This window comes from Ziziphus jujuba, chromosome 3 (assembly GCF_031755915.1).
Source record: "Ziziphus jujuba cultivar Dongzao chromosome 3, ASM3175591v1".
NCBI classification, from domain to species: Eukaryota; Viridiplantae; Streptophyta; class Magnoliopsida; order Rosales; family Rhamnaceae; genus Ziziphus; species Ziziphus jujuba.
Genome location: NC_083381.1, coordinates 14,364,132 through 14,388,738, shown reverse-complemented (window position 1 = coordinate 14,388,738; position 24,607 = coordinate 14,364,132). Strand labels below are relative to the sequence as shown.

Sequence of the window (24,607 nt, the reverse complement as noted above, 5' to 3'; positions counted from 1 at the left end):
CAAATATTATTGATATTACTAGTAAATATTTTGTTCAAGTTAACTTCATTGATAGTTTTTTACCCTTTAATAGCCTTTTAATCTTTTAGTGATATAAACAAAATAGAATGAATTGAATTGAATAACATTAATAAATTCTATTTATTGAATATTGATAAAGTAAAATACAAAAATTGGATTATATTTTTTAACCTGGCAAATCTTATTGCTGGAAATATCTTTTTTACAAATGTGGATAAATAGATGATGAAACATATACATGTGAAAAAATAATGTTTGTTTGAAAAATAAAAATATATTCCTGATAACTCATAATTTTTTTTTAATATTTTCGAAAAAGAAAAATCTAGTAGTGATGATTAATTTTAAAGGCTTATGAGAGAGCCAACTAGAATTATTAATGCTTCAGCCCATCAAGTGGTACACATTCACAATTTGACACTTTTAGTAGTTGTTCTAGCTTAAGTGGTGATAAAATAACTTCAATAAATTATTTGAATTAGAAGTTAGAAGAGATAGTGGCCAAAAGGGAATCATCAAGTTGAAGAGTTTGATTAAGCTCATTTACTGGTGAACAATATTATATACATGCAACACAAGATAAAGATCATTGGAATAGAGATGCAGGTCAAGAAATCGGTGCTATTAGAAAATATTATATAAGTAAAGAGAAATCTATAATGGAGATATCACGACAAGAAGATTATTCGATTTCAATGAATTTTATATCAATAAGGGTTGGAAGTCATTTTCATAACCCTTATTCGAATGTCATCAAGTAGCAACTTATGAATACCTGCTCAAACTCAACTATAAGAAAATAGTAGTTATGCATATAGTCAACTAATAATGCAAGATTCATATGGTTGCCATATTAATAATTATATGCAAAATTATTGAGGAGATATATGTTTTCATAATTACTTCTCACATTTTACATCTTAAAATCAAAATGAGGAAGAGATCGATGATTTTTACCACCCAGAAGTTCTATATGGTATTAAGATAATATTTATGAAATCAATGTAATTGTAATAATCTTTTTATATATTTTAGTTAATAAATAATTTTATCAAATATATATTTTTGACATATTTATATTAATAATAATTTATCTATGGTCATTAATGCTTATTATAAATTAATTAACTAAGAAGAATATAACATCCATTTAAAATTTTAATAAGTTTTATAATCAATTTGATAATTGATAGATTAAATAAGCCAATTCTAAAATTTAAATAAAAAAATTTTATTTTTTAAAATAAATTTCCATCATTTTTTATAATATTTTTATCGATATTCAATATTTTCGGATATTTTCATTGAAACTTTCATATTTTAAAATCTCGATATTTCTGTCAATACTAATTTTTTGAATCTTGTAACCTACTACATTCCAACCTCAATTTGGGCTTGTTTGTGGTCATTCCTTTGCAAGGTTTAAATTTTCAAAATTTTTCGTGAAATTTTCATGAAATTTTTATTTTTCAAATATATCGAAAAAAAAATTCACTTTTTAAGTGAAACGGATATAATTTTCATAGTATCTATTAAAATTTTTTATATTTCTCCATAATTTTCATGAAAATTTTCATCATGATATCCACCTCGAATCTTTCATAATTTGGTTTAAAAATTTATAATTTCTATGAAAATTTTTGAAATTTTCATAAATTTTTTTACAAATTTCCTTAGAAATATCTATGATTTTTTTGTTAAATTTTTTTATCAAAAATTTTTATAAATATTATTGATGTTTGGTAAAAAAAATTTATCAAATTAATATTATTGATAGTTTGTTTTACCTTTTAATTGTCTTCCAATAATCAAGTAAATAAAAATAAAAAAATTCACATTTAACAAACATTATTCAAAATTACATTAGATAAGTCTACCTATTATATTTTTAGAGAAAATTAGTATTAAAAGTTACAAGTTTACTTACCTATTATGATTTTTTTTACAATAATAAATTTAATATTTGTATAAATATTACAAAGTAGATAAATATTAGAATGTAGATAAAAATTGAAAAATATGCAGAAAATATATTTTTTAAAAATCAAGATTCAAAATTTCAATATTGATGGTATTTGATTTATGCGAATTTAACTCTTAAATATTCATATAGATGATATATTGATAATTATATGCAAAGTTATCAAAGATATATATTTTTTAATTGTTATTTCTCACAAGTCGTATTTTAAAATGAGAACAAGGAGAAGACAAACAGTTCTCAACCAACTAGGAATTTTTAAAACATTAAAATGATATTTATAAAATATAATGTTATTGTAATTAATAAATAATTTAATATATATGTATTGTTTTGCATTTTTGATTAATAATAATATATTTTTAACTATTAATGCTTATTATAAATGAATTTATTAAGAAAAATATAATATTCATTTAATATTTTTATAATTTTAATAATCAATTTGATAATTAATTAATTAAATAAGCTAATACTAAAGTTTTAATAAAAAAATTTATTTTTTTAAATAAATTTTCATCAATTTCTATCATTTTTTTATAAATTTTTATTGATATTTGATAATTTTTGATGTTTTATGAATATTTTTATATTTTGAACTTTCGATATTTTTATTGATGTCAAAATTTTGAACCTTGTTCCTTCGTGTATATATATAAGTCCACAAATTTAATTAATGATAATTTCGTTTCAAATGTCTATTACAATTTTTTTCCAAAAAAATTACTATTATAAATTTGTAAATTTGTGAATTCTAGTTTCTTATGGCTGATTAGGCTCAATTTCAAAGTTTGTTTAGGATTCAAAGTTAGGCTAGAATTTATGCTCAACAAAGCAAACAGAACAACTTAAGTTTTGTTATTTTTAGGAGGAGGACCGAAGCTCGAAACTGAAGTTTAAACTAATAACTTCGATTTAACCTGGAGTATATATATATATATATATATATAAATATATAATTGATAAATAAGAAAAAATATAATAAAATTTATTTTGTAGTTTAGAACTTTACAACGTTGAATTTTTACTGTGAAATAAAGAACTTTGGTTTCATGTTTTTTAAAATAAAAAACATTCATGTTTAGCAAAAAGTCTACAAAAAAATTTGGTATTGCATAGTAAAATTATCTCATAGTGAAGATTAATTTTATGTTAGATTAATATAAAGTTTTAAGGTAATGAGATAAAAGATAAAGTCTGAAAAACTTTATCGTTGATATATTATATTTTCAATATTTAAGTGTAATATCTTTAAAGTGTGAATCTCTGTTTAAGAGGAGGAGGGACACCGTTTGGGGGCAGCACTAACAATCAATCAGCTGTTTTTTTTATTATTAGTTCAGTAATCTTAGAGTCAAGCCCTGTTTATTTTCCTTGGCTTATCTAAGCTATTTGTTTGTTAGTTAGGTTTAAGCACTTTATTTATTTTGTTATTTCCTTAAATTTATTAATTATTTTAAAAATTCACATTCCAAAATCAAAGAGACTTGTTAGCATTATAGACAGTTAGATTAGGTGGTAAATAAACATATCGTTGCCCATAGTTTTATTACAGTGGAAGAAATATTGGAGCTGTGTCAACTATTGATTACATTTTTAATCCAATATATATATATATATATATATATATTGACAACTTTAAATTGTGAGTAAAAAATTATTGACCATAATTATTGACCATTTTGATTTTACTTATTTTGATTTTTTTGGGTAAAAATGTTGAATTTATTTATTGTCATAAGAAGAATGAGCTAGTTGCATTTATGACCTTTTTTTTTTTTTTTTTTTTTGGGGTTATCCCCTAAGACCTCCCCATGATACTCGAATCTATGTATTCATGTATGTGTGTATATATATATATATATATATGTATACTGCCAATATTTTTGGTGCTATTGATATTTTGCCCTCAAAACGTAGGGAGGGTATATTTATGGGAATTGGTCAAATAAATGTTGGTAAGTAATAGAGGTGGTAATTTAGATCATGATATGGTAATATAATTTGAAAATGACACAAACTTAACGAGTTTGGATTTATTGTAAATAAGTTTGGATCATATTCGAATCAACCTGTTTAATACGATTAATAAACATGTCAGTTTTAGTTTAATCTGCTTAATCTGAAATTGACTTGAATTCATCCCGTTTAATTAAACGTATCAATTCAATCCGATACGATTATAATCTATTTAAATTATAACTTTAATATATGAAATTTACCATTAATAAAACTTTAACGAATATTTTTTTTATTATTAAATATCAAACTTATTGAATGTTGTATTATTAATTAAAAAATATAAAACAAAAATTATTAAAATAATACTTATTTATTCAAAAATAAAAATTAATATGCCTAAGTCTATTAGAGATGTAAAAAATTAGAAAAAAATTATTACTAAAGTTATAAAGTTATAAAATCCAATGAAAATATTATAAAATCAAAAAAAAAAAAAAGACTGGTTCGGGATTATGCTAGAGTGGGGTCGTAAATGTACGTGGGTGGTTCCCTGGTCTTTATCCCTCAAATTGCGCCCAATTATTCTTCCTCAATCAAACAAGTTCACTTTCTTTTCGAGTGTCCCTTCACTTTAAGTCTTCGCATTATGTCATTTTGTCCTTTCAAACTTATCTCAATTTTTTTTTTTTTTTTTACATGATATATGTCAGGGTAACCGCTAGCCACCATTAGTCGCGACCAGCTTAACAACGACTCCAAAAAATTTTAGATTGTTAAAAAAACTAAAAAGTAATTCGTAATTTTGACTACTTTATTGTCAAGAAATTATTTGATTGGCCGCTTTATTAGGTAAGAAAGTTTAGTGTTGGTTAGATTGAGTTAATAATATTAAATTATGTAACTATATTATGAGTTGCCACATGCAGGAGCGTAGTGCAATTTTTGATGATATCTTGTTTCTTAAATCTTCTTTTGTTTATTGCATTTTTATTTCTCGTAGGCCAATAAATCGGCCTGATTGGGTATTCAAGATAGAATCCATTTGGTGCATGTGATGAAAATAGAGGTTTATTTTATAAAGTTTTACATAATAAATTTTTTTAATTTTTTTTTAAAAATTAATAAATATTTGATTGTAAATAAAAAAAATAATATTAAATGCTTAATAAATAACTATATAAGTTAAAAAGTTGTATTAATGATTATTGAGTTTTCATATAAGTTAAAAAAAAAATTTCTAAATGAGCACAAAATTTGAACTTTTCTAAAACATTGTAAAAAAATTATTTTTTAACAACAAATACTTGTTAATTTTTGTGAAACACTTTTATTTTTTAGCAAAAAAATTTTTGATTTTTAAATAGAACTTTTGGGCTAAAAAAAGCTCTGCCAAACAAACAACTAGTAGTTCTTTATTCCTTCTTGGGAGATTCCTTCTTTTCTAGATTTTGCACAAGCTTTTATTTGCTGATAACTCTTTCTTCTAAATGAAAATATCTTTTGTCCCAAAAAAATAAAAAAAAAGTTCGAATTTTGTTATTTTCATGAGATCAAAGCTCAAACTTAAAGTTTAAACCCATAATTTCAATTTAACCTGGATTGTATATATATATATATATATATATTTTTTTTTTTTTGATAAATGAGCAGAAAAATATAATAAAATTTAGATCATGGTTTAGAATTTTTATAGTTTGGAATTTCCACTACGAAATGAGGAACTTTAGTTTTATGTTTAAAAATAAAAAACACTTGAATGAAATATAAAAAACTTACAAAAAATTTGATAGTGCAAAGTAAAATAATCTCATATAAAATATTTGACCCAAAAAATAGCTAATGTAGGAGATAAATTTTAAAATATCATATAAAATAAATATAAATTTTATCTAAAGTAGAGATGAAATTTATCTGAGATAAATATAAACTTGATCAAAATAACAGGATAAAGATCAGGTTGGCTAGATTTTACTTATGAGATATTATCTTTTTGATATGTGATATAATCTTTAAACTGCGAACATCTAATAAAAGGGAAGAAGACATCATTTGAAAGTAGCAACAGTAATGCTTATTTTTAGCATGCTTTAGCTCAGTTCTGTCCTTTTGTTATTTCATTTCTTAGTTGGATTTTATTATTAATAAAGTTCTTTTTATTTTGTTAGGCATTTAAAGGACATTGTTTGTTCGTGAAATTTAAGTGCCATTTTCACTCTTTTTCAAAATCAATTTTAACATTTATTTTAAAGTTGCCATGTCTTATGATCGACATTGCTAATACTATAAACAGCTAGGTATATTAGCAGGCAAATAAATGTCAGGACCCGTCCAGAATTCCTTCCCCGGAACCCTAGACAGCCCTGATCCCAGGGAAACCCTACCGAACCCTCCAACGGAAAATCCGGCAGAGCCTCCCCTAAGGGATTTACTTACCACAAATTACCTGCACTGAAAACACACTTCTAACAACATCCCCTTATTCCTCCCACAGACTACAAATTGTTTCCACAAATTGCAGCACTTCTCAAAAACAACAACAGTCCAGTGCATAAATAAAACAAAAGTATCCCAATAGTATACAGAGCTTTAAGAAGTGCTAAACAACAGAAATACAACAAGGATGAAAGAAATAATACACTGAAATGAAAGAGTACAAAGAAACTTCTCGAAACACAACAGCAGCGGAAAACTTGGTTCGCTCCGAAAGAACGTCTACCACCACTTGCACATAAGGGAACGGAATTTAAGAGTGTGAGATGCTAATCATCTCCGTGAGTAACCCGAACTACTGAACACCTTTTAATAATAAAAATAATAGTAATAGCAATTAAGGAATAGAACAAATACCAACAATTAATAAATAAATAAATAATATTAACGGTTGGAAAATAATAATTTCCCTCAAAACTCTCACCAATCGCTCCGTTTGAAATGTTCCCTTTTTAAAACATTTTCGCAAAACCCAATGTACATACCTCCCAAAAACCAAGGGATTAAACCAGTTGATACACAATAAATAAATAGAAAACATACCCCAAATATATAATAAAAATATAGTAAATTATCGTAAATAAATTTTGAACACCTTTGGGGTTTAAACCATTATTTGCAATTTACACCGACAATTACACCTGACGCACCACACCATATACCGGTGATGCCCTCCGATACCCAGCGTCCCGAGCACCGACTGGCGGGGGGTTAAAGAGAGAAACCTGCAGCGGTCACTTCGGCGTCCCGACAGTACCGACTGCTAAAAACTATCACCCGGCCAAGGAGGGGGGCGGCTGTGGCCAATAACAACTTGCTTGCCCACGGTCCAATGGCAACTCACGGGTGAAGTAAAAACCGTGCGCTAAACCAGATAATAATCGCGCACTACCACGTGTCCATACACCAGAACACCAATACTGTATGAGTGCGTCTAAAAATAAACAATAATAACCAACCGTACCGTTTTTCCAAAAACCACCGTGGGAAGTATACCAAATTTTCACAAAACACCATCCCACATATTTTTATTCAACAACCCGGTACGAAACAGAGATAATCAACAAAACACAATTTTCCTCGAAATACGAGATGCAACCATAAAAATACCGCGGGCATAATTCATAAATTTAACCAAATATTTTCATAAAATATTTAACCCAATTATGCCCGAGAAATCACATTTGAAACCATGTAAAATTAATACCGAAACATACCTTGCTCATGCATAACAAATAAATTAAATTAAACCGCATTAAAACCATAATTAAACCACACCACATGAGCATAAATTTAAATATCAATTTAAATACCAATTAAATATAATTAAATGCCCAAAATAATTTTTGAAGGTGGGTCACTCACCTGGAGCACGCAAATCAACTAAGATCCTCCTCGGGATTAACTCCACTACTCGCGCGTGCACCTAAACAACCACAGTGCACAAACCAAAAATATTAATATTTTATTCGGATAATTCCCAAATAGATACCCGGGGAGCGAACAGCAAACGATATCTAAGGGTTATGAGTCATATACCGAATCGAAGCTCGCGTGATGAGGATCACGGATTCGGTCTTACTTTCTGGTGATCGGACCCGACGGGGTCGGAATCTCACCGGAAAGCTTTTCGAATTTCGGCTCCGCAATTCTCCCAAACCATCGCGAATTGACGGAAACGGAAGTCGGATTCGGATTCAGGAGGTCGAACACTGCGGACTGGAGCTGGCCGGAATTTCGGGTACTCGCCGGAACAGTATTTTCCGACGAGCCGCCACGGTCACCGGCAATCGTCGCCGGTAGCGGCGCGTACGGTGGCCGTTGCTTTTGAAATTTTGCAGACTTGTAGATCTCGAGGAGAGCAACCCAACGGGATCGGCGGTGAGCAAAACGGAGGTCGGACGGCGGAGAAATCACCGTTTGAAGATTTCCGGCCCCTCGCCGGAAAACGCTCCGATCCCGGCGCGTCGGTGGTCCGATGGCCGTGATTTTTGGTGGGTCGGCCGGACTTGAGGAGAGGATGAAGGCTAGCTGGCGCGTGTGGCCGGAAAATGGCCTAAAAAGGGTCAATTTGCGGTGGCCGGCGGTGGAGGGGAAAAACTCACCGCCGAACTTCGGAGCTCCGATCCGGGTGCGTCCGGCGGCCGTTCGCCGTGAAACTTGGAGGTTTTGTCGGAAATGAGGAGGGCAAGCTTGCTGGCTGGCGCGTGTACTGTATATCGGCCGGAACAGTGGAAAAATTCCGGTGGCCGGCGGTCCTCTCTCTCTCTCTCTCTCTTTCTCTCTCCTCTCTCTCTTTCTCTCTCTTCCCCGAGACTTTTAACAAATAAAAACCCCTGTGTGACACTGTTCATGCCACGTGGACCAATCAGAAGTTGACACGTGGCATTTTACTGTTCACCGACCCAAAAACATTAAAATAATACGGTATCCGGTAAACTTCAAACGTCCATAACTTTTTAACCGGATGTCCGTTTTGAGCGTGTCACTAGTCTGTGAACTCGTATCGACGAGCACTTCACAACCATGCACGAGTCAAAGCTCATTTCCCCATAAACAAAAAGTCAACTTCGGCACCCCTTGGACAGTTTGGACCGCAACTTGTTTCGCCCATAACTTCCAAACCGTAGCTCCGTGTTCGACGTGCTACCAGTCTACAAACTCGTGGCATCGTGCACTTCGCTACGGTACCCTGGTCAACTCGAAATTCCCACCGAGTCAAAAAGTCAACTTTTGACCCCTTTCGGTCAACGGTCAACAGTCAACCTCGATCAACGTGCACGGTTTCCGGTGCGATTTGGGACGGGGTGTTACATAAACATGTAGTGGCCCATAGTTTTATTATAGGAGAAGAAATATTCAAGCTCTCTCAACTGTTGACTACTTTAATTATGAGCAAAAAAAATTCTTTATTATTTTGCTTTTATAAGAATTACTTTTTTTTTTCTTTTTTAGAATAATATCATAAGAGATAAGTGACATTTAGGTTTTTAAATTAATTTTTTTTCTTCAAATTGTTTTTTTGAAGGTGCTAATTTATTAAACCGTTAGTTTAACTAACTTTCTATTCAAATTTCCATTATCATGAGAGTCTTTTTTTTTTTTTTTTTGAATATCATTATCATGAGAGTTAAAGTAAAATTTTTATGCCGTTTAAGGACCATAAACACTAAAAAAGAACCAAGTAATATTTTTCAATAAAATAAATTTTTATCAATAATTTTTAAAAATCTTTAAAAATATTATTTTTATAGAAAATCATGAAAATAAAATTAAGGAAGTACTTCATTTTTGAAATATTTTTAAAAAAGATTAAAAATTTTAAACTAAGTATAAATTATTTTCAAAATAATTATTCTTAAAATCAAATGCCATTTAGTTAAGTTTCTTTTTATATACTTCATTTATTTATTGTAAAAAAAATTATTTTTTAATTATTAAAATTCTTAAATGATATTTTCCAACAAATAAAAATGGAAGAGAAAAATATTTTTTAAAAAGATCCAATTGACTTCTTTTTAGTAGATTCTAGTGTCTTGAGAAATGAGATATAAAATCAACTTTATTTTAAGTCAGATGGTTATTAACTTACCAATGGTTTTAATGTTGGGTTTTTCCATTTTCAGGGATATTATTTTTCTTCCAGAAAATAGTTATTAATTACAGTGAGGGAGCATTGTGCATTTGTTTAGGAGTACAAGCGTTGTGCTTTGCAGGATATTTTGTCATCGCGTTGGGTTTTGAGTCCTAAATAAAAACTTGGGGTTGATCCTGGTAGTTTCATTCATGCTTATGTTACTTTTTTTTATTCCCCACTAATTGTTGCAATGTGGGATTTGCCATGATTGTAGTGGGTATGGTTCCTTCTTTAGGTGCCTGCCTTATCCTTTTTCCCTAGTGAAATATCTTTTTGGTTTTACGATGTTTTCCATGTTGTTATTGTTCTAAGTGGATGATTTTGTTCTGCAGCGAGGGTTATTATTGATAGGAATACTGGGAGGTCTAGGGGATTCGGTTTTGTCAACTTCTCCAGCGATGACTCTGCTAGCTCGGCACTATCTGCAATGGATGGCCAGGTTGGAAATAGAGTTTGATGATAATCTAATGTATTTTATTTCTTTAAGAACTATTACCTTATTTTTGAATAAGTATATGGTAATTGTGAAATGCTGATTTTCAGGATTTACAAGGGCGTCATATTCGTGTGAGTTATGCTACTGAGCGGTCCGAATCTAGTGGTAGATCCTTTGGTGGCGGTGGTGGCGGAGGTTATCGTGGTGGTGGTGGTGGTTTTGGTGGAGGCCGGGGTGGGGATTTTGACTTTTAAGTATGCATTCCCTTGCTGTCCATTTAGGCTTCTTGCTTCATTAGTTGTTTAGAATTAAGTTGCATGATTTGTCTCTTTTTAATTTGCTCTTCGTACTACATTTTTCAGTGATTGCTCTAATATATGAAGCAATTTGTATGACTTGTGGCCACCGTTTTTAACCGTCTCAAATTTTCATTAAAATATGTGAATTGGAGCTTTCATTTGTTACTGAAAGTTAACATCAATGCAAATCATATGATTTTATCTAAACCGATATGTACTAATCTACTTAGCCAGATTATTACCAAAAAATAAATCTATTTAGCTACATCTAATTCGATTATTAATAAAGATTAATTTGATTAAGTTAGACGAGATTTATTTTGAATGCATCTGTTTATTATTGGTTTGGCATGAAAGAGCGAATAACAAAGAAAATACCGTCTTCGATATGCATTCTAAATTGATTAAAAATATCATATTCCGAATTGAATGGATGGCGTGTAGAATGGAAGAACTGAAATTGGATTAAAGGATTCTGAAACCATACCATACTGTAACTGTGACCTGACAGAAATTCTTTGGTATGGGCTAAAAAACAGATTGTATCTTCCCAAACTCTTATCATCTCCATGTCGTTTCAAATGTTAATTTAGGCGAAACTGCCCCTTCGGTTATAATTATAATGAGTTTAATGTTGATTAAATAGTACTCTTCTCTCTCTCTCTCTCTCTCTCTATATATATATATATATATAGATTTATATATATATATATATATATATCTGTCCATCGGTCTAATCTATTGGCACCATGTTCCCTTTTATAGTGGAAACTGTACTGTTTGTGAATACTTCAAATTTGAAAGATCATCTCAATCAATGATTAAAAATAAAAATCCTAGAAGGGAGTAACATCCATTACCATCCATTATGAAATAGGCTAGTATTAATATTGGGTATAAACAAATTTAATGAAACATAGTAATGTGATAAATATTGCTATATTCTCTTTTAGATTTGTAAATTAAGATCTTTAATTGAAAAGATATCGCTGGTATGACATAGCACACATCACCATCGTGATCCCAATATTAGTTAGAAAGGTAAATTCCAACCACGAAAAAAAAGAAAAAAAAAAAAAAAACCACTTCTAACTGTTGCCAAAATTGCCGCGTTTTCAAATATAGTTGTCGTTTTTAATCATTATTATCATAGTATTTGCAACGTCACCAAATAGATAAAATGTTAATAGTATGATGCATTTACCACTAAAATGCTAATCAAAATCTAAAATTAAAAATATATAAAATATTGAACACATTAGCTATATAAAAATAAGTCTCAACTCAATATACATGCACAAAGTCCATATTAAAGCTAAAATTAATCTCTACAATTAACATGGTATGTGACCTACCATCTCAAAGCAAAATTAAAGAGCATTAATAGCTCAACTAGCATTGGACTAATTTATTTGTACATATACACATATGCATATATATATATATATATAGAAATACATATATAAATATATATATATATATATATATAATATTATATTTATAGTTTTCTTGATTCTTCATTATAATATACCTTCTGACTCCTCATGATAATATACCATTCTTGCAGGGAGAGAAAGATGTCAAATTAGATATATTCTCCTCATGGTATTGCGTAAAGGGTCAGCACTACTTTTTCAGTGCTTTATTCTGTCATGGTGAATGTTGAAGAGTAATAATAACACGCAAAACAAGATTTTCGAGTTTGAATTCATGTTTACAATGGAGGTTAGGAATTTTGTTGTTTCTTTTATTTTTTGTAAAGCATGTTCTTTAGACTGCTTTAGTATCTCATTCCTTTCCAGCAAATAATCATGGAAATTTAAGGAACAAATATGTTATGTAGTAAAGTCATATATATCCAAAACCCTCTCCAAAGATAAGTATATGTCTTCTTCTATATATAAACATATTTGCTTATCACTTGTAAAGCATACTATTAGCTTTGTTGTTAAAAAAAAAAAAAAAAAAAAAAAAAAAAGAGAGAGAGGGAGAGAAAAGAAAAAAAATAAAAAATGGCTGACGTTGTTGTTAGTTTTGCCTTGGAAAACTTGAAAACTTTGCTCATCCATGAAGCAAATTTGTTTCGTAGAGTGAAGGATGATGTTAATTTGCTTCAAGATGATTTTGGCATTATGGATGCCTTTCTCAAAGATTCTGAAGGGAAAGGAGATGATCATTACATGGTGAAGGAGTTAATCAACCAAATCAGAGATACTGCTTTTGATGCTGAGGATGTCATAAACACATACATGGCTCAAGTTATTAAGCAACGGAGGAGGAACCTGCTGCTGAAACTGCTCCATTGCTTTGATCATGCAGCCGTGCTTCACCATGTTGCCGAGAAAACCCCCAGCGTCAAGAGAAAGATTGAGAATATTTATGCCAATAAAACAATATTTGGCATAGAAGCTCAATCTCATGCAGACGAAGAGGCAGAACAATCACTTCAGCAGCAACGCCGGAGAAATATTGAGGAAGAAGATGTGGTGGGGTTTGGCGATGACACCGCAAAATTGGTCGATCAGCTTCTCGATCAAGGCAGATTACAGCGCGAGGTAATTTCAATCATAGGCATGGGTGGTTTGGGAAAGACCACACTTGCCAGGAAAATTTATAACAATTCTGTAATCAAGAATCATTTTGATCATTGTGTATGGGTTAATGTATCTCAAGAATACAAAACCAGAATGTTGATTCTTGATATATTGAAGTGTGTTGGGCAAGTATCAGACGAAACAAATAAGATGTCTGATGAACAACTCAAAGGCGAATTGCGTGAAAAGTTGAAAGGAAAGAGGTATTTTGTCGTCATGGATGACGTGTGGAAACCTCAGTTTTGGGATGAGATAAGAACATGTTTTCCCAACGACTCAAATGGAAGCAGGATATTAATCACTAGTCGGGAAAAAGAAGTTGCTTCAAATGCTAGCTCAACTCCTCCTTATTTCTTACCTTTTCTTGATGAGGAAGCGAGTTGGGAACTCTTATGCAAGAAGGTGTTTCGAGGAGAAAAATGTCCTTCAAATCTGGAAAGTCTCGGGCGGCAACTTGCAGAAAGTTGTAAAGGCTTACCACTTTCTATCGTGGTATTGGGAGGTATTCTGGCAAACAAAGAGAAGACACACCAAAGATGGTCCAATTTTATCGGCAATGTCAATTGGTTCCTCATCAACGATGACGACAGCAAGCGTTGTTCAGATATTCTTGCTCTGAGCTACAACCACTTGCCACGTAAATTGAGACTATGTTTCTTGTATGTTGGTGTCTTCCCTGAAGATTTTCTGATCCCTGCAAGGGATTTAATTCAATTGTGGGTTGCTGAAGGATTCATATCTGTTCAAAATGGCAGAAGAAATATGGATGAAATTGATGTTGCTGAAAACTACTTGGAAAAGCTCATCGATCGAAGTTTGATCCAGATAGCAAGTAGGAGAAGCGACGGAGGTGTGAAGTCGTGCCGTATCCATGACCTCCTAAGAGACTTGTGCATAAAGATGAGTTCTCAAGAGAAATTTTACGAGGTTCATGTGAATAGTGCTTACGTTAGACGTTCCTTAAATAATAGAAGGATCCCTCGGCGATTATCCATACAAGGTAACATTGATTTTGATAGCATTTCCTCCACAAGCACTAGCAATAATTCAAGTTCTGTTGGGTCTTTGTTGTTATTTACCTCAGATTTTCGTTTCAACCATTTGAAATGGGCTTCGAAGAACTTTAGGTTTATCCGGTTGTTGTCTGTTGTGGTTAATGATTTAAATCTTGATCTTAATTTTCCTAAGGAAGTAGGACAGCTAGTATTTCTAAGATACCTTAAAATAGTACGTTGGCAAGGAGGATCTGCATATGGTGTTTGGAAATCATTTCCTTCTTTTATATGCAAGCATCCATATCTTGAAACAATTCATGTGCAAGGATGGACTGATATGAGCATTCCAAATGAGATATGGATGATGAAGCAATTAAGACATCTCTATATATCTTATGGAATAGAATTAAAACCACCTTCAAAAGTTGGTCACACTTTAAGCAACCTCAAAGTCCTTTCCCTTGTACATGTTGATAAGAAAACTTCCATTCTCTTTCAAAAATCTTTGTTCCCAAATTTGAGAAAACTGCATTTAGGTAGACTGTTTGAGGGTGTGATGGATGAATCTATGGTGTCGGAAATATTGGCAAGTCTAGAGTCTTTGCGAAACCTACAGACCTTGAAATTGATAATGTTCAAATTTGGGCAACGGTTGGATTTGTTCTCATCGTCATCATCATCATCAAAACTCACCAAGATTACATTTGAAGACTGCGAATTCTTGGACCCAAACCACTTTATGGGAAGTCTTGGGAAACTTGCCAACTTACAGATCCTAAAGATTAACAGATGTGATATGTCGTCTCGGCAGCTACATTTCATGGCGGGTGAATTTCCACAGTTGGAAGTCTTTAAAATGATTGGTTTAAGAGATATTGAAGCGTGGGAACTCGAGACACATGCAATGCCCAACCTTCAGCATCTGGTTATAAAAGGATGTACAAGCTTGAGAAACCTTCCTGATGAACTCTGGAGCTTGGCTAACCTCAGAATGGTACAGGTATCGGACATCGAAACAGATTTGAAGGAGAAGCTCGTGATCAAGCAATCAGAGATGAAGGAGAATGGATATTCTTGCAAACTCCTCATAAATTGAAACTGATCCTTCATCTTGGCTATTAATACGTACTGCTCCCCCGCAACCACTAGGTGGTATTTTGGCTGTTTGTTTAATTAATTCTTACTTTCATTTTTCTTCAATGCTATCCTTTTCTTTTCTATTTTTTTCTAAGATAATGTTTATTTTATTTTATGATAATTATTGTAATGTGATGTAGTCTATTTGCGTTATGGTCCGACGTATATATATAAATATAAATATATATATATATATATATATATGGTTGTTTCTATGGAATGAAGATGGAATTTTTTTTTTTTTTAAATAAAAATTTTAATTACGATTTTGTATGTGTAATTAAAAAAAAAAAAAAATGAAGGGGGCAAGAGCGGCCACATGGCTGCATGCTCAAGAGCTTCTCAGTATAGCATGATATGCAGAAGAAGTTAAGTCAATCTAATCTTTATATGGTGAAGCATGGTGAGGTGGAGCTGTTTAAAGAATTTATCAGAATGATATAATATGTTCAGTTAATGTATATCTCTAATAAAAATGACAAATATTTATAGAAAAATAACAAATGGAAATATATATATATATAGCTTCCTTAGTAATGTAACTAAAATTTTTAGTGTCTGCCTCGTATAATCTAGTCCAATGTATACTTTTTTTCAACACGCAATAAATATATATTTTTTACCCAAAAAAAAAAAAAACACGCAGTTAATATATAACTCCTCTTTTTTAATATGATTTATTTCGATATGATTGCGGGAAAGTGAAGAAGATGAGTTTTTTTTTAATAATTTTTTAATAAAATAAATCATATATTAAAGTTAAAACATATAAATTTCTTAAGACATATTTTAAGCAAAAAAGAAAAAAGAAGTAAAAAATAAAAAAGAACAAAAACTAGATTTGGAGAAGAGTATATAATTCTAGGGATTTTTGACCCATTGCCCACCCAAATAGGGTTTAAATGTATGCCTATTAGAATCTAGTATTTTTTGATCTACCAATCTTACACATTATATCCTAAAAATTTTGCTGAAAAACCTTTTCCTTCCTCTCAACCAAGACCTTTGGAACCCATCGGGAAATGTTTCCTCAAACTCCATCGTCAACCATTATTAAAAGAGCAACAACAAAATCCAACCGAGATTGTAAAAATTTTGAAGCTGTAGTACTGCACCATCAATCATCCAGTGTAGTAATGGCCCTTTAGAAATGACAATCTAGCTATCAGATAATTTTTTTTTTTTTTTTTTGGAGATTTGTACATTATTTAGAAAATTACCAATGAATACTATCAGGATTTTCAATAAATATTTCAGTAATTGCCTCAGCTAATTTGTGCAGTGTGCTTTTTTTTTTTTTTTCCCTTCTTATTTATTTATTTATTCTATTCCATGTGATATTACAATTATTAACATACAATATGTTGTGGCTGCAATCTTTGTGCGTTGTCATACATATTTTTTATCTTCCATGTCTACTTTATATTTCAAATTGTACCAAGTGTCTCACCTCAAGCAGTGAAAAAGAAAAGGAAAGAAACAAAGAAGTCATTTTGGCAAGGGCCCTAATATAGAATGTTGCTAATATAGTGTATCAATATGACTCAAAAGTAACAGAGAACTATTAATTCATCTCCTCGGTATAAAAGAGTTGAAATTCCCATTTGCTCAGCTCCATATTTTCAGAGGACTCCCTTCAACTTTCTTTATCCAAGGAAGCACTATCAAAGTGAGATTTTAAAACTAGTCAAAGAAGACAAGCAAAAACAATGCATCACAACTAGTTAGTAAGGCCATAAACTAGCCATGCAAGAAAACTATATGCGAAAAAACTAATCATAAAAGCCATAGTAGAAAGATACCAGAACCACAAAGGCCCCAAAAAAAAAAAAAATGTAGAAAACATATGTATCTTACAACTAATTACTCCTCATATTCTTATTGAGGGTCAAGGCAAAGCAATTTTACTAAAAAAAAAAAAAAATCTGATGCCAGTGACATTAGGATACAAGTTCAATAGCAGAGCTGTTGAAGTATAACCCCTATGCTGACGTGGAGACAAAGTCTGATGTGGATAAGTGAGCTGTATAGGTATATTTTCACTTTGGCTTATATGCTAGGTGTCATTGTGAATTGTAAAAGAGTGTGCGTGCATGAAAGTGTGAGTGAGAGAATCTTTATCATAACGGAAATGTAATGTTTATTTTAATGATGTAAGCATTTTTTATATATACTGATATATTGAAATGAAAAAGAAGCTAAGCTCACACAATTCTCTCCTCTAGCCTCTCTTTCTCTCTCGAATGTTCATATTTTCTGCATAATACAGAAATATTACAGAGCTTCTAACTCCATTAACATGGTATTAGAGCTCTTGGTAGAATCTGAATCTGGGATAAACACTGTGAGGTAAAAAAAAAATAATAATAATTCGAAACTCTAGTTTCTTGTACTGAAAAGACCAGCATAAACAATGGCTAGATCTGAAGTGAGAGCTCAAATATTCTCAGGTGAGAATTATGAGTGCTGGAGTATCAAGATGGTGACCATTTTCAAATCCTAGGGACTTTGGAGGTTCGTGGAGAGAGGAATTCCTATTTCTGATGAGAAGAAGAAGGGAAAGAGTGCAGCAGCTGAAGGAAGTTCAGAAATGGAGGATGATGAACAGACAATGGAGTTTTATATAAAGGATGCAAAGGCTTTAGAAATTATCCAAGTTGCTATTTCAGATCGGATAGTAAATGCAGAGACCTTAAAAGAAGCTTGAGAGTTGCTGTACAAGGAATTTAATGGTGGTGAACAAGTGAAATTTGTGAAATTACAAAGTCTAAGGAGGAAATTTGAATATACTAAAATGAAGGAAGATGAGACATTATCTAGCTATTTTACTAGATTGAATGATTTGATAAACCAGATGAAAACATTTGGAGAGAGTTTATCTAATGAGAGGATGGTTCAAAAGGTTTTAATTAGTCTGACTAAAGCCTATGAGCCTATTTGCTTAGTGATAGAAAACACTAAGGATCTGGAAACAGTAGAATTCTAAGAAGTGGTTGCAATTCTTAAAAGTCAAGAACAGAGACTTGACTTGCAAATTACTTATTTCACAAAAAAAGCCTTTTCTACCTTATCTGTGAACACTCATGCTACAAACTCTAAAACACAAAACAAAGGAGTAATACACTCTAATGCAGCTAAATTTTAGAAGACTTGGACTCCAAGAGAGAAGAAGTGGGAACCGAAGTAGAGATTTCAGAAAAGATTTCATAAAAATCAAACTCATTCTGTGAATACCATTCATGGTGGAAATAGATGGCAGGTTAGAGGAACCAAGAAAATTCAAAAGCACAGTGTAGAACATATGGAAAATACCATTTTGGAGAGTGTAGATTCAAAGGTAAACCAAAGTGCTATAACTGTGACAGATTTGAGCATTAGGCAAGAGAATGTTCAAATGGGAAGAATGTGTAGAAAGAAAATTGCACAAATCAAATGGAACTGACAGGCAACATGTTTTATGCAGCTAACGAGATTGAAAAGTAAAGTAAGGGCAGTGAATGGTATATAGACAGTGGATGTAGCAATCATATGACATGAAATATGGATCTTTTGATTGATGTTAAAAAGAATTTGTATGGAAGAGTTCAAATGCCCAATGGTACACTAGAAAGCATGGCTGGGAAGAGTAGATTGGTGATTGATACTGACAGAGGCAAAAGCATATGAAAGAGGTAATGTATTTATCTAGTTTGAAATAAAATTTGCTTAGTGTTGGTCCAATGGATGAGCATAGCTATTATCTATTGTTTAATGGAGGGATGTATTATATATATGATGGACCTACATTAGAAAATTTGGTTGTAAAAGTTAGAGCAAAGATAAACCGATGATATCCTTTAACTATGACATCAAGTGAACAGCTTACTCTAAGAGCTTAAACAGATTTCAGTGTGGAAACTTGCCATAGAAGGATGGGACACTTACACTTGAATGCATTGCTAGAGTTAAATAAGAAGGATATGGTTTTTGGGATTACCAAAACTTAAGGAAACTACAAAGATATATGAAGTATGTCAATTTGTAAAGCAACATCGAGAAGTTTTTCAAAAGAATAAAGCATGGAGAGCAAGTCAGCCACTGCAATTAGTTCATACTAACTTGTGTGGTCCAATGCAAGTAGAAACCCTTGCTGGAAACAGATACTTTATGCTTCTTGTGGATGATTATACATGCATGGTTTAGGTATACTTTCTAAAAAATAAATCTAAAGCTTTTACTTGTTTCAAGAAATTTAAATCCATGGTTGAACTTCAAAGTGGGTTTAAGATCAAATGTATGAGGAGTGATAGAGGAGGGGAGTTCATGTCTATTGAATTTGTTAAATTCTGTGAGTTTAAGGGCATTCAAAGGCAAATGACAATAGCTTATACTCCACAACAGAATGGAGTAGTTGAAAGGAAGAATCGAGTAGTTGTTGAAATGGCTAAGGCTATGTTACATGATAAATAGATCCTTATTACATGTGGGAAGAAGCTGGTTACACAGCTGTGTACTTGCTTAACAGATGTCCTACCAAAGCTCTTGATGGTGTAACTCTTTTTGAAGCTTATAGTGGAAGAAAATTAGGTATTGCACACTTGAAAATTTTTGGTTCCCTATGCTATGTCCATGTTCCAGCTGAAACAAGGCAGAAATTGGATCCTAAAAGCATAAAAGGAGTCTTTATAGGATATGGAACTTGTGAGAAGGGTTATAGAGTATTTGATCCTATAACTAAGAAACTGATTTTGTCTAGAGATGTTGTATTTAATGAAGAAACTTCATGGATTGGAAGGAAAGTGCAAATAATGGAAGTGAAAATGTAATTTCTGCAACCATTGATAGTTGTGAGGCTTCAAGGAGGAACTCAGTGTTTGAAGATAGTAAGCAATACACCAGAAAAGTCAAAACTAGAAGTTTTTGGTTCAAAAGAGGATATAAGCAGTAGAAGTGGTGTGTTAAATATGCATAGAAATTCATGTACGGGTTCTATTCACTCAGAAACTGATAGAGTGTATGCTGATTTTGATCAAATACCAGTAAAATGGAGAAGTCTCACTAATATCTTAGCAAAATGTAATAATTGCATCATTGAGCTTGAAAATTATGAAGAGGCAGCTCAGAGTTAGTCTTGGATCAAGGCCATGACAGATGAATTGGAAATGATTGAGAAAAACAAAACTTGGCAGTTGGTGAACAGACCAAAAGATTAACTAGTGATTGGTGTTAAATGGGTATACAAGACCAAACTCAATCTAGATGGTTCAATTCAAAAGAATAAGGCTAGATTAGTTATTAAGGGGTATACACAGAAACCAAGTGTGGACTTCAATGAAACTTTTGCCCTGGTTGCTAGGCTTGATACCATCAGAACTTTAATTGCTTTAGCAGCTCACAAAAGCTGGAAATTATATCAACTTGATTTTAAGTCAGCATTTTTAAATGGAGTGCTGCAAGAGGAGGTTTATGTAGAACAACTAGATGGATTTTGTGATTAAAGGGCATGAGGATAAAGTGTATAAATTGCACAAGGCATTATATGGCTTGAAACAAGCTCTTCGAGCCTGATACAGTGAGATTGATACATATTTCTGTGAGAATGGGTTTCAACGGAGTCAAAGTGAGGCTACTCTTTATGCAAAGGCTAGGGGAGAAAAAGGAATACTGATAATTGCTATATATGTCGATGACATAGTGTATACAAGGAATGATGGTGAAATGCTTCACTGGTTTAAGGAAGATATGATGAAAAGGTATGAAATGACAGATTTAGGTTCACCAGAAGAGGTATGCTTCCACATTACTAAATAAATTTGGTTTAACAAATTGCAATCCAGTTCTCACACCATTGATTGCAAATGAGAAGTTTAGCGAAGAAGATGGTAGTGGAGCTGTAGATGAAGAGTTTTATCAAAAAGTTGTGGGAAGCCTACTATATCTTATAGCAACAAGACCAGATTTCATATATGCAGCAAGTTTCCTAGCAAGGTTTATGCATTGTTCTACAAACAAACATCTTGGCACAACAAAGAGAGTACTAAGATACATCAAAGGTACCTTAGACTTGGTTTGGAATATGTCAAAGGAAAACAGATTGTTTTAGTAGGATATTGTGACAGTGATTGGAGTGGATTTGTGGATGATATGAGGAGTATATCTGGATATGCTTTCAATTTTGGGAGTGGAGTGTTTTCATGGGCTTCAGTCAATCAAAGTTATGTTGCACTTTCTACTGCCAAGGCAGAATATATTAGTGCATCTGAAGAACCTACACAAGCAATATGGCTTCGGTTTGTACTTGAGGATTTTGGTGAAATACAAGCTGAAGCCACTCTTCTACATTGTGACAATACTTCAGCTATTGCTATCACTAGGAATCCAGTTTTTCACCATAAAACTAAGCATATTGACAGGAGGTATCACTTTATCAAAGAAGCTTTACAAGATGGAGTGGTTAACTTGACATATTGTCCTTTTAAAAAGCAGGTTGCAGACATATTCACTAAGCCTCTACCAAGGGATCGGTTTAATTACTTGAGAGACAAGCTAGGAGTTGTTTTAACACAAAGGTTACAGGGGAGTGTTAAAGTATAACCCCTGTGCTGACGTGGAGACAAACTCTGATGTGGATAAGTGAGCTGTATAGGTGTATTTTCACTTTGGCTTATATGCCAGGTGTCATTGTGAATTATAAAAGAGTGTGCGTGCATGAAAGTGTGAGTGAGAGAATCTTTATCATAGCAGAAATGTAATGATTATTATAATGATGTAAGCACTTTTGATATATATTGATATATTGAAATGAAAAAGAAGTTGAGCTTACACATTTCTCTCCTCTAGCCTCTCTTTCTCTCTCTTTCTCTCTCTCTCTCATGTTCATATTTTCTGCATAATACAGAAATATTACCGAGCTTCTAACTCCATTAACAAGAGCATGACAACAAGACGATATGTAAACTCCATCCAAAATGGCAAACCAACATCATTCTTAAAAACTGGAAGTAAGGTTTACTGCTATATTTAAAGAGAAAATGCAGCAGCGGTCTATGATAAACTTATACAATGTTCATGAGCATGAGCGCCAACACTATTGGAGCATCTATCAAGGAATAAAGAAATGTTGGAAATTGAAATTGAAATTGAGAATAAATCCAATATTATTTTTATCAAAATAGAAGACTCTATGTTTCTATGTAGCCATCTGTAAGGTGGGTTGAAAAGGTGAACATTGATAGCTACAAATTAAATTAATATTGACCTAAATGTAAGCAAAAAGCCTAATTTTTCTAAGTTAAACGGCTAGTGTTGATCATACAGCAAATAATCTTGCCAAGTCGACTTTTTTTTTATTATTATTATTTTTTAATTTTTTTGAAGCTGTAGGCATTTAAATGATTCGAAATCATTGTCCGCCTATGAGCTACATTGATCAAGCTCCATATCGCTACATGCTCTAGAGCTTCTCAACATAGTATGATATGCAGAACAACATAGTCAATCTTATCTATATATGGAGTGGAACTGTCTAAAGAATTTCTGATAATACTGATATAATATGTTCTCAGTTAATGTATACCTTTAATAATAATTTTATAAAAATGACAAATATTTATAGAAAAACAACAAATTGAAATATACCATATATCGCGTGTCACTTCTTAGTAATGCAACTAGAATTTTTAAACGTGTATAATATATATATATATATATGTATATTTATTTATTTTATCATTAAAAGTGTACAATTTAACCCCATGTATACTTTTTTGAACATTCAATTGAAATATGCCCCCTCTTTTTTAGATAATGAAATTCTACCTACATTATATTTAAATTATCGATATTATTGTTTTTATATATTCGCTTTAATGATTTTAATTTTTTTGAATATGTGATTTATTTTAATATGTTTTTGAATATATTAAAATTAAAAAAAAATTATATATATATATATATATATATATATAGATTCTTAAGACGTATATTAAGCAAAAACAAATAAACAAATTAAAGTTGGAGAAGAGAATGTAATTCAATTAAGAGCCCAAAAAACCTGGTATTGGACCGAATAACCCACCACACTCAAACCTCACTTTGGGCCCGTTTGTAGTCATTCTCCGTTGCTTTGCATATTTAAGTCCACAAGTTATTTATTGGTAATTTCGTTTCAAATGTCTACTACAAATTTTTTTTTTCCCCAAATTACTATCATAAACCTGTATTATTTATACATTCATATTATAATTGAAATTTGTGAATTCTAATTTCATATGACTGCTTAGGCTCAATTCAAAGTTTGTCTAGGATTGCTCATCAAACTGAACAAACCAATTTCAAATTTTGTTATTTTTAAGAATTTAAAATTTATAATCATAACTTCAATTTAGTATGAATTAAAAATATATATGTATATATATATATATATGTATATGTATATGTATATATATCTCCTTTAAGAGTATAGCTTCGAGTGTGTTGGATGAAGAGATTAAGGAATAGCGCCAAAAAAAAAAAAAAAAAAGATAAATAAGGCAAAAAATATAATGAAATTTAGTTCGTAGTTTAGAATTTTTATAGTTTGAAATTTCCACTATGAAATAAGAAATTTTAGTTTCATATTTTTTAAATAAAAAACATTTGTAGTTTGTAGTAAAATAATCAGTCATTTGCTAATGTTCAAGTTAGAAAATAACAAATTTAGGAGAAAAAATTTAAGATATCATATAGAATAAATATAACTTTTATTTAGAGTGGAGATGAAATTTACCTGAGATAAATATAAACTTGGTAGTAGGATAAAGATAAAATTGGCCAGATTCTATTTGTGAAATATTATTATCATTCGAATATTTAATATTATCTTTAAACTGTCAACTCCTATATAAAGGAGACAAGGGTACCATTTGAACGTAGCAACAGTAGTGCTTATTTTTAATATGCTTTAGCTTAGTTTTTGTTCTTCTCTTGTTATTTCATTTCTTAATCCTTTTTATTTTATGAGTCATTTACTCTTCTTTTTTTTCGTTCAGTTTAACATTTATTTCAAAGTTGGCACGTTTTACGATTGATATTGCTC

At 31.4% G+C, this 24,607-nt stretch overlaps 2 protein-coding genes across 2 annotated transcripts; both read left to right on the top strand.

Moving 5' to 3' along the window:
• The first annotated feature begins 10,295 nt into the window (after positions 1–10,295).
• On the top strand, positions 10,296–10,918 carry LOC125423192 (glycine-rich RNA-binding protein 2, mitochondrial-like). Its single transcript, XM_048476818.2, has 3 exons — positions 10,296–10,308; positions 10,424–10,530; positions 10,635–10,918. The coding sequence occupies exons 1-3, from the start codon at positions 10,296–10,298 to the stop codon at positions 10,779–10,781; spliced, it is 267 nt and encodes an 88-aa protein (XP_048332775.2). The 3' UTR covers positions 10,782–10,918.
• A 1,920-nt stretch (positions 10,919–12,838) lies between these two features.
• On the top strand, positions 12,839–15,511 carry LOC132803107 (disease resistance protein RPP13-like). Its single transcript, XM_060815347.1, has one exon. The coding sequence runs from the start codon at positions 12,839–12,841 to the stop codon at positions 15,509–15,511; it is 2,673 nt and encodes an 890-aa protein (XP_060671330.1).
• The last annotated feature ends 9,096 nt before the right edge of the window (positions 15,512–24,607 follow it).

What these genes read in the sequence shown, in the direction of transcription:
- LOC125423192 (XM_048476818.2), top strand. An exon ending in TATCTGCAATGGATGGCCAG is followed by an intron (nt 10,531 to 10,634) that starts GTTGGAAATAGA and finishes GCTGATTTTCAG; the next exon opens with GATTTACAAGGGCGTCATAT.
- LOC132803107 (XM_060815347.1), top strand. Translation starts at nt 12,839, where the DNA reads ATGGCTGACGTTGTTGTTAGTTTTGCCTTGGAAAACTTGAAAACTTTG.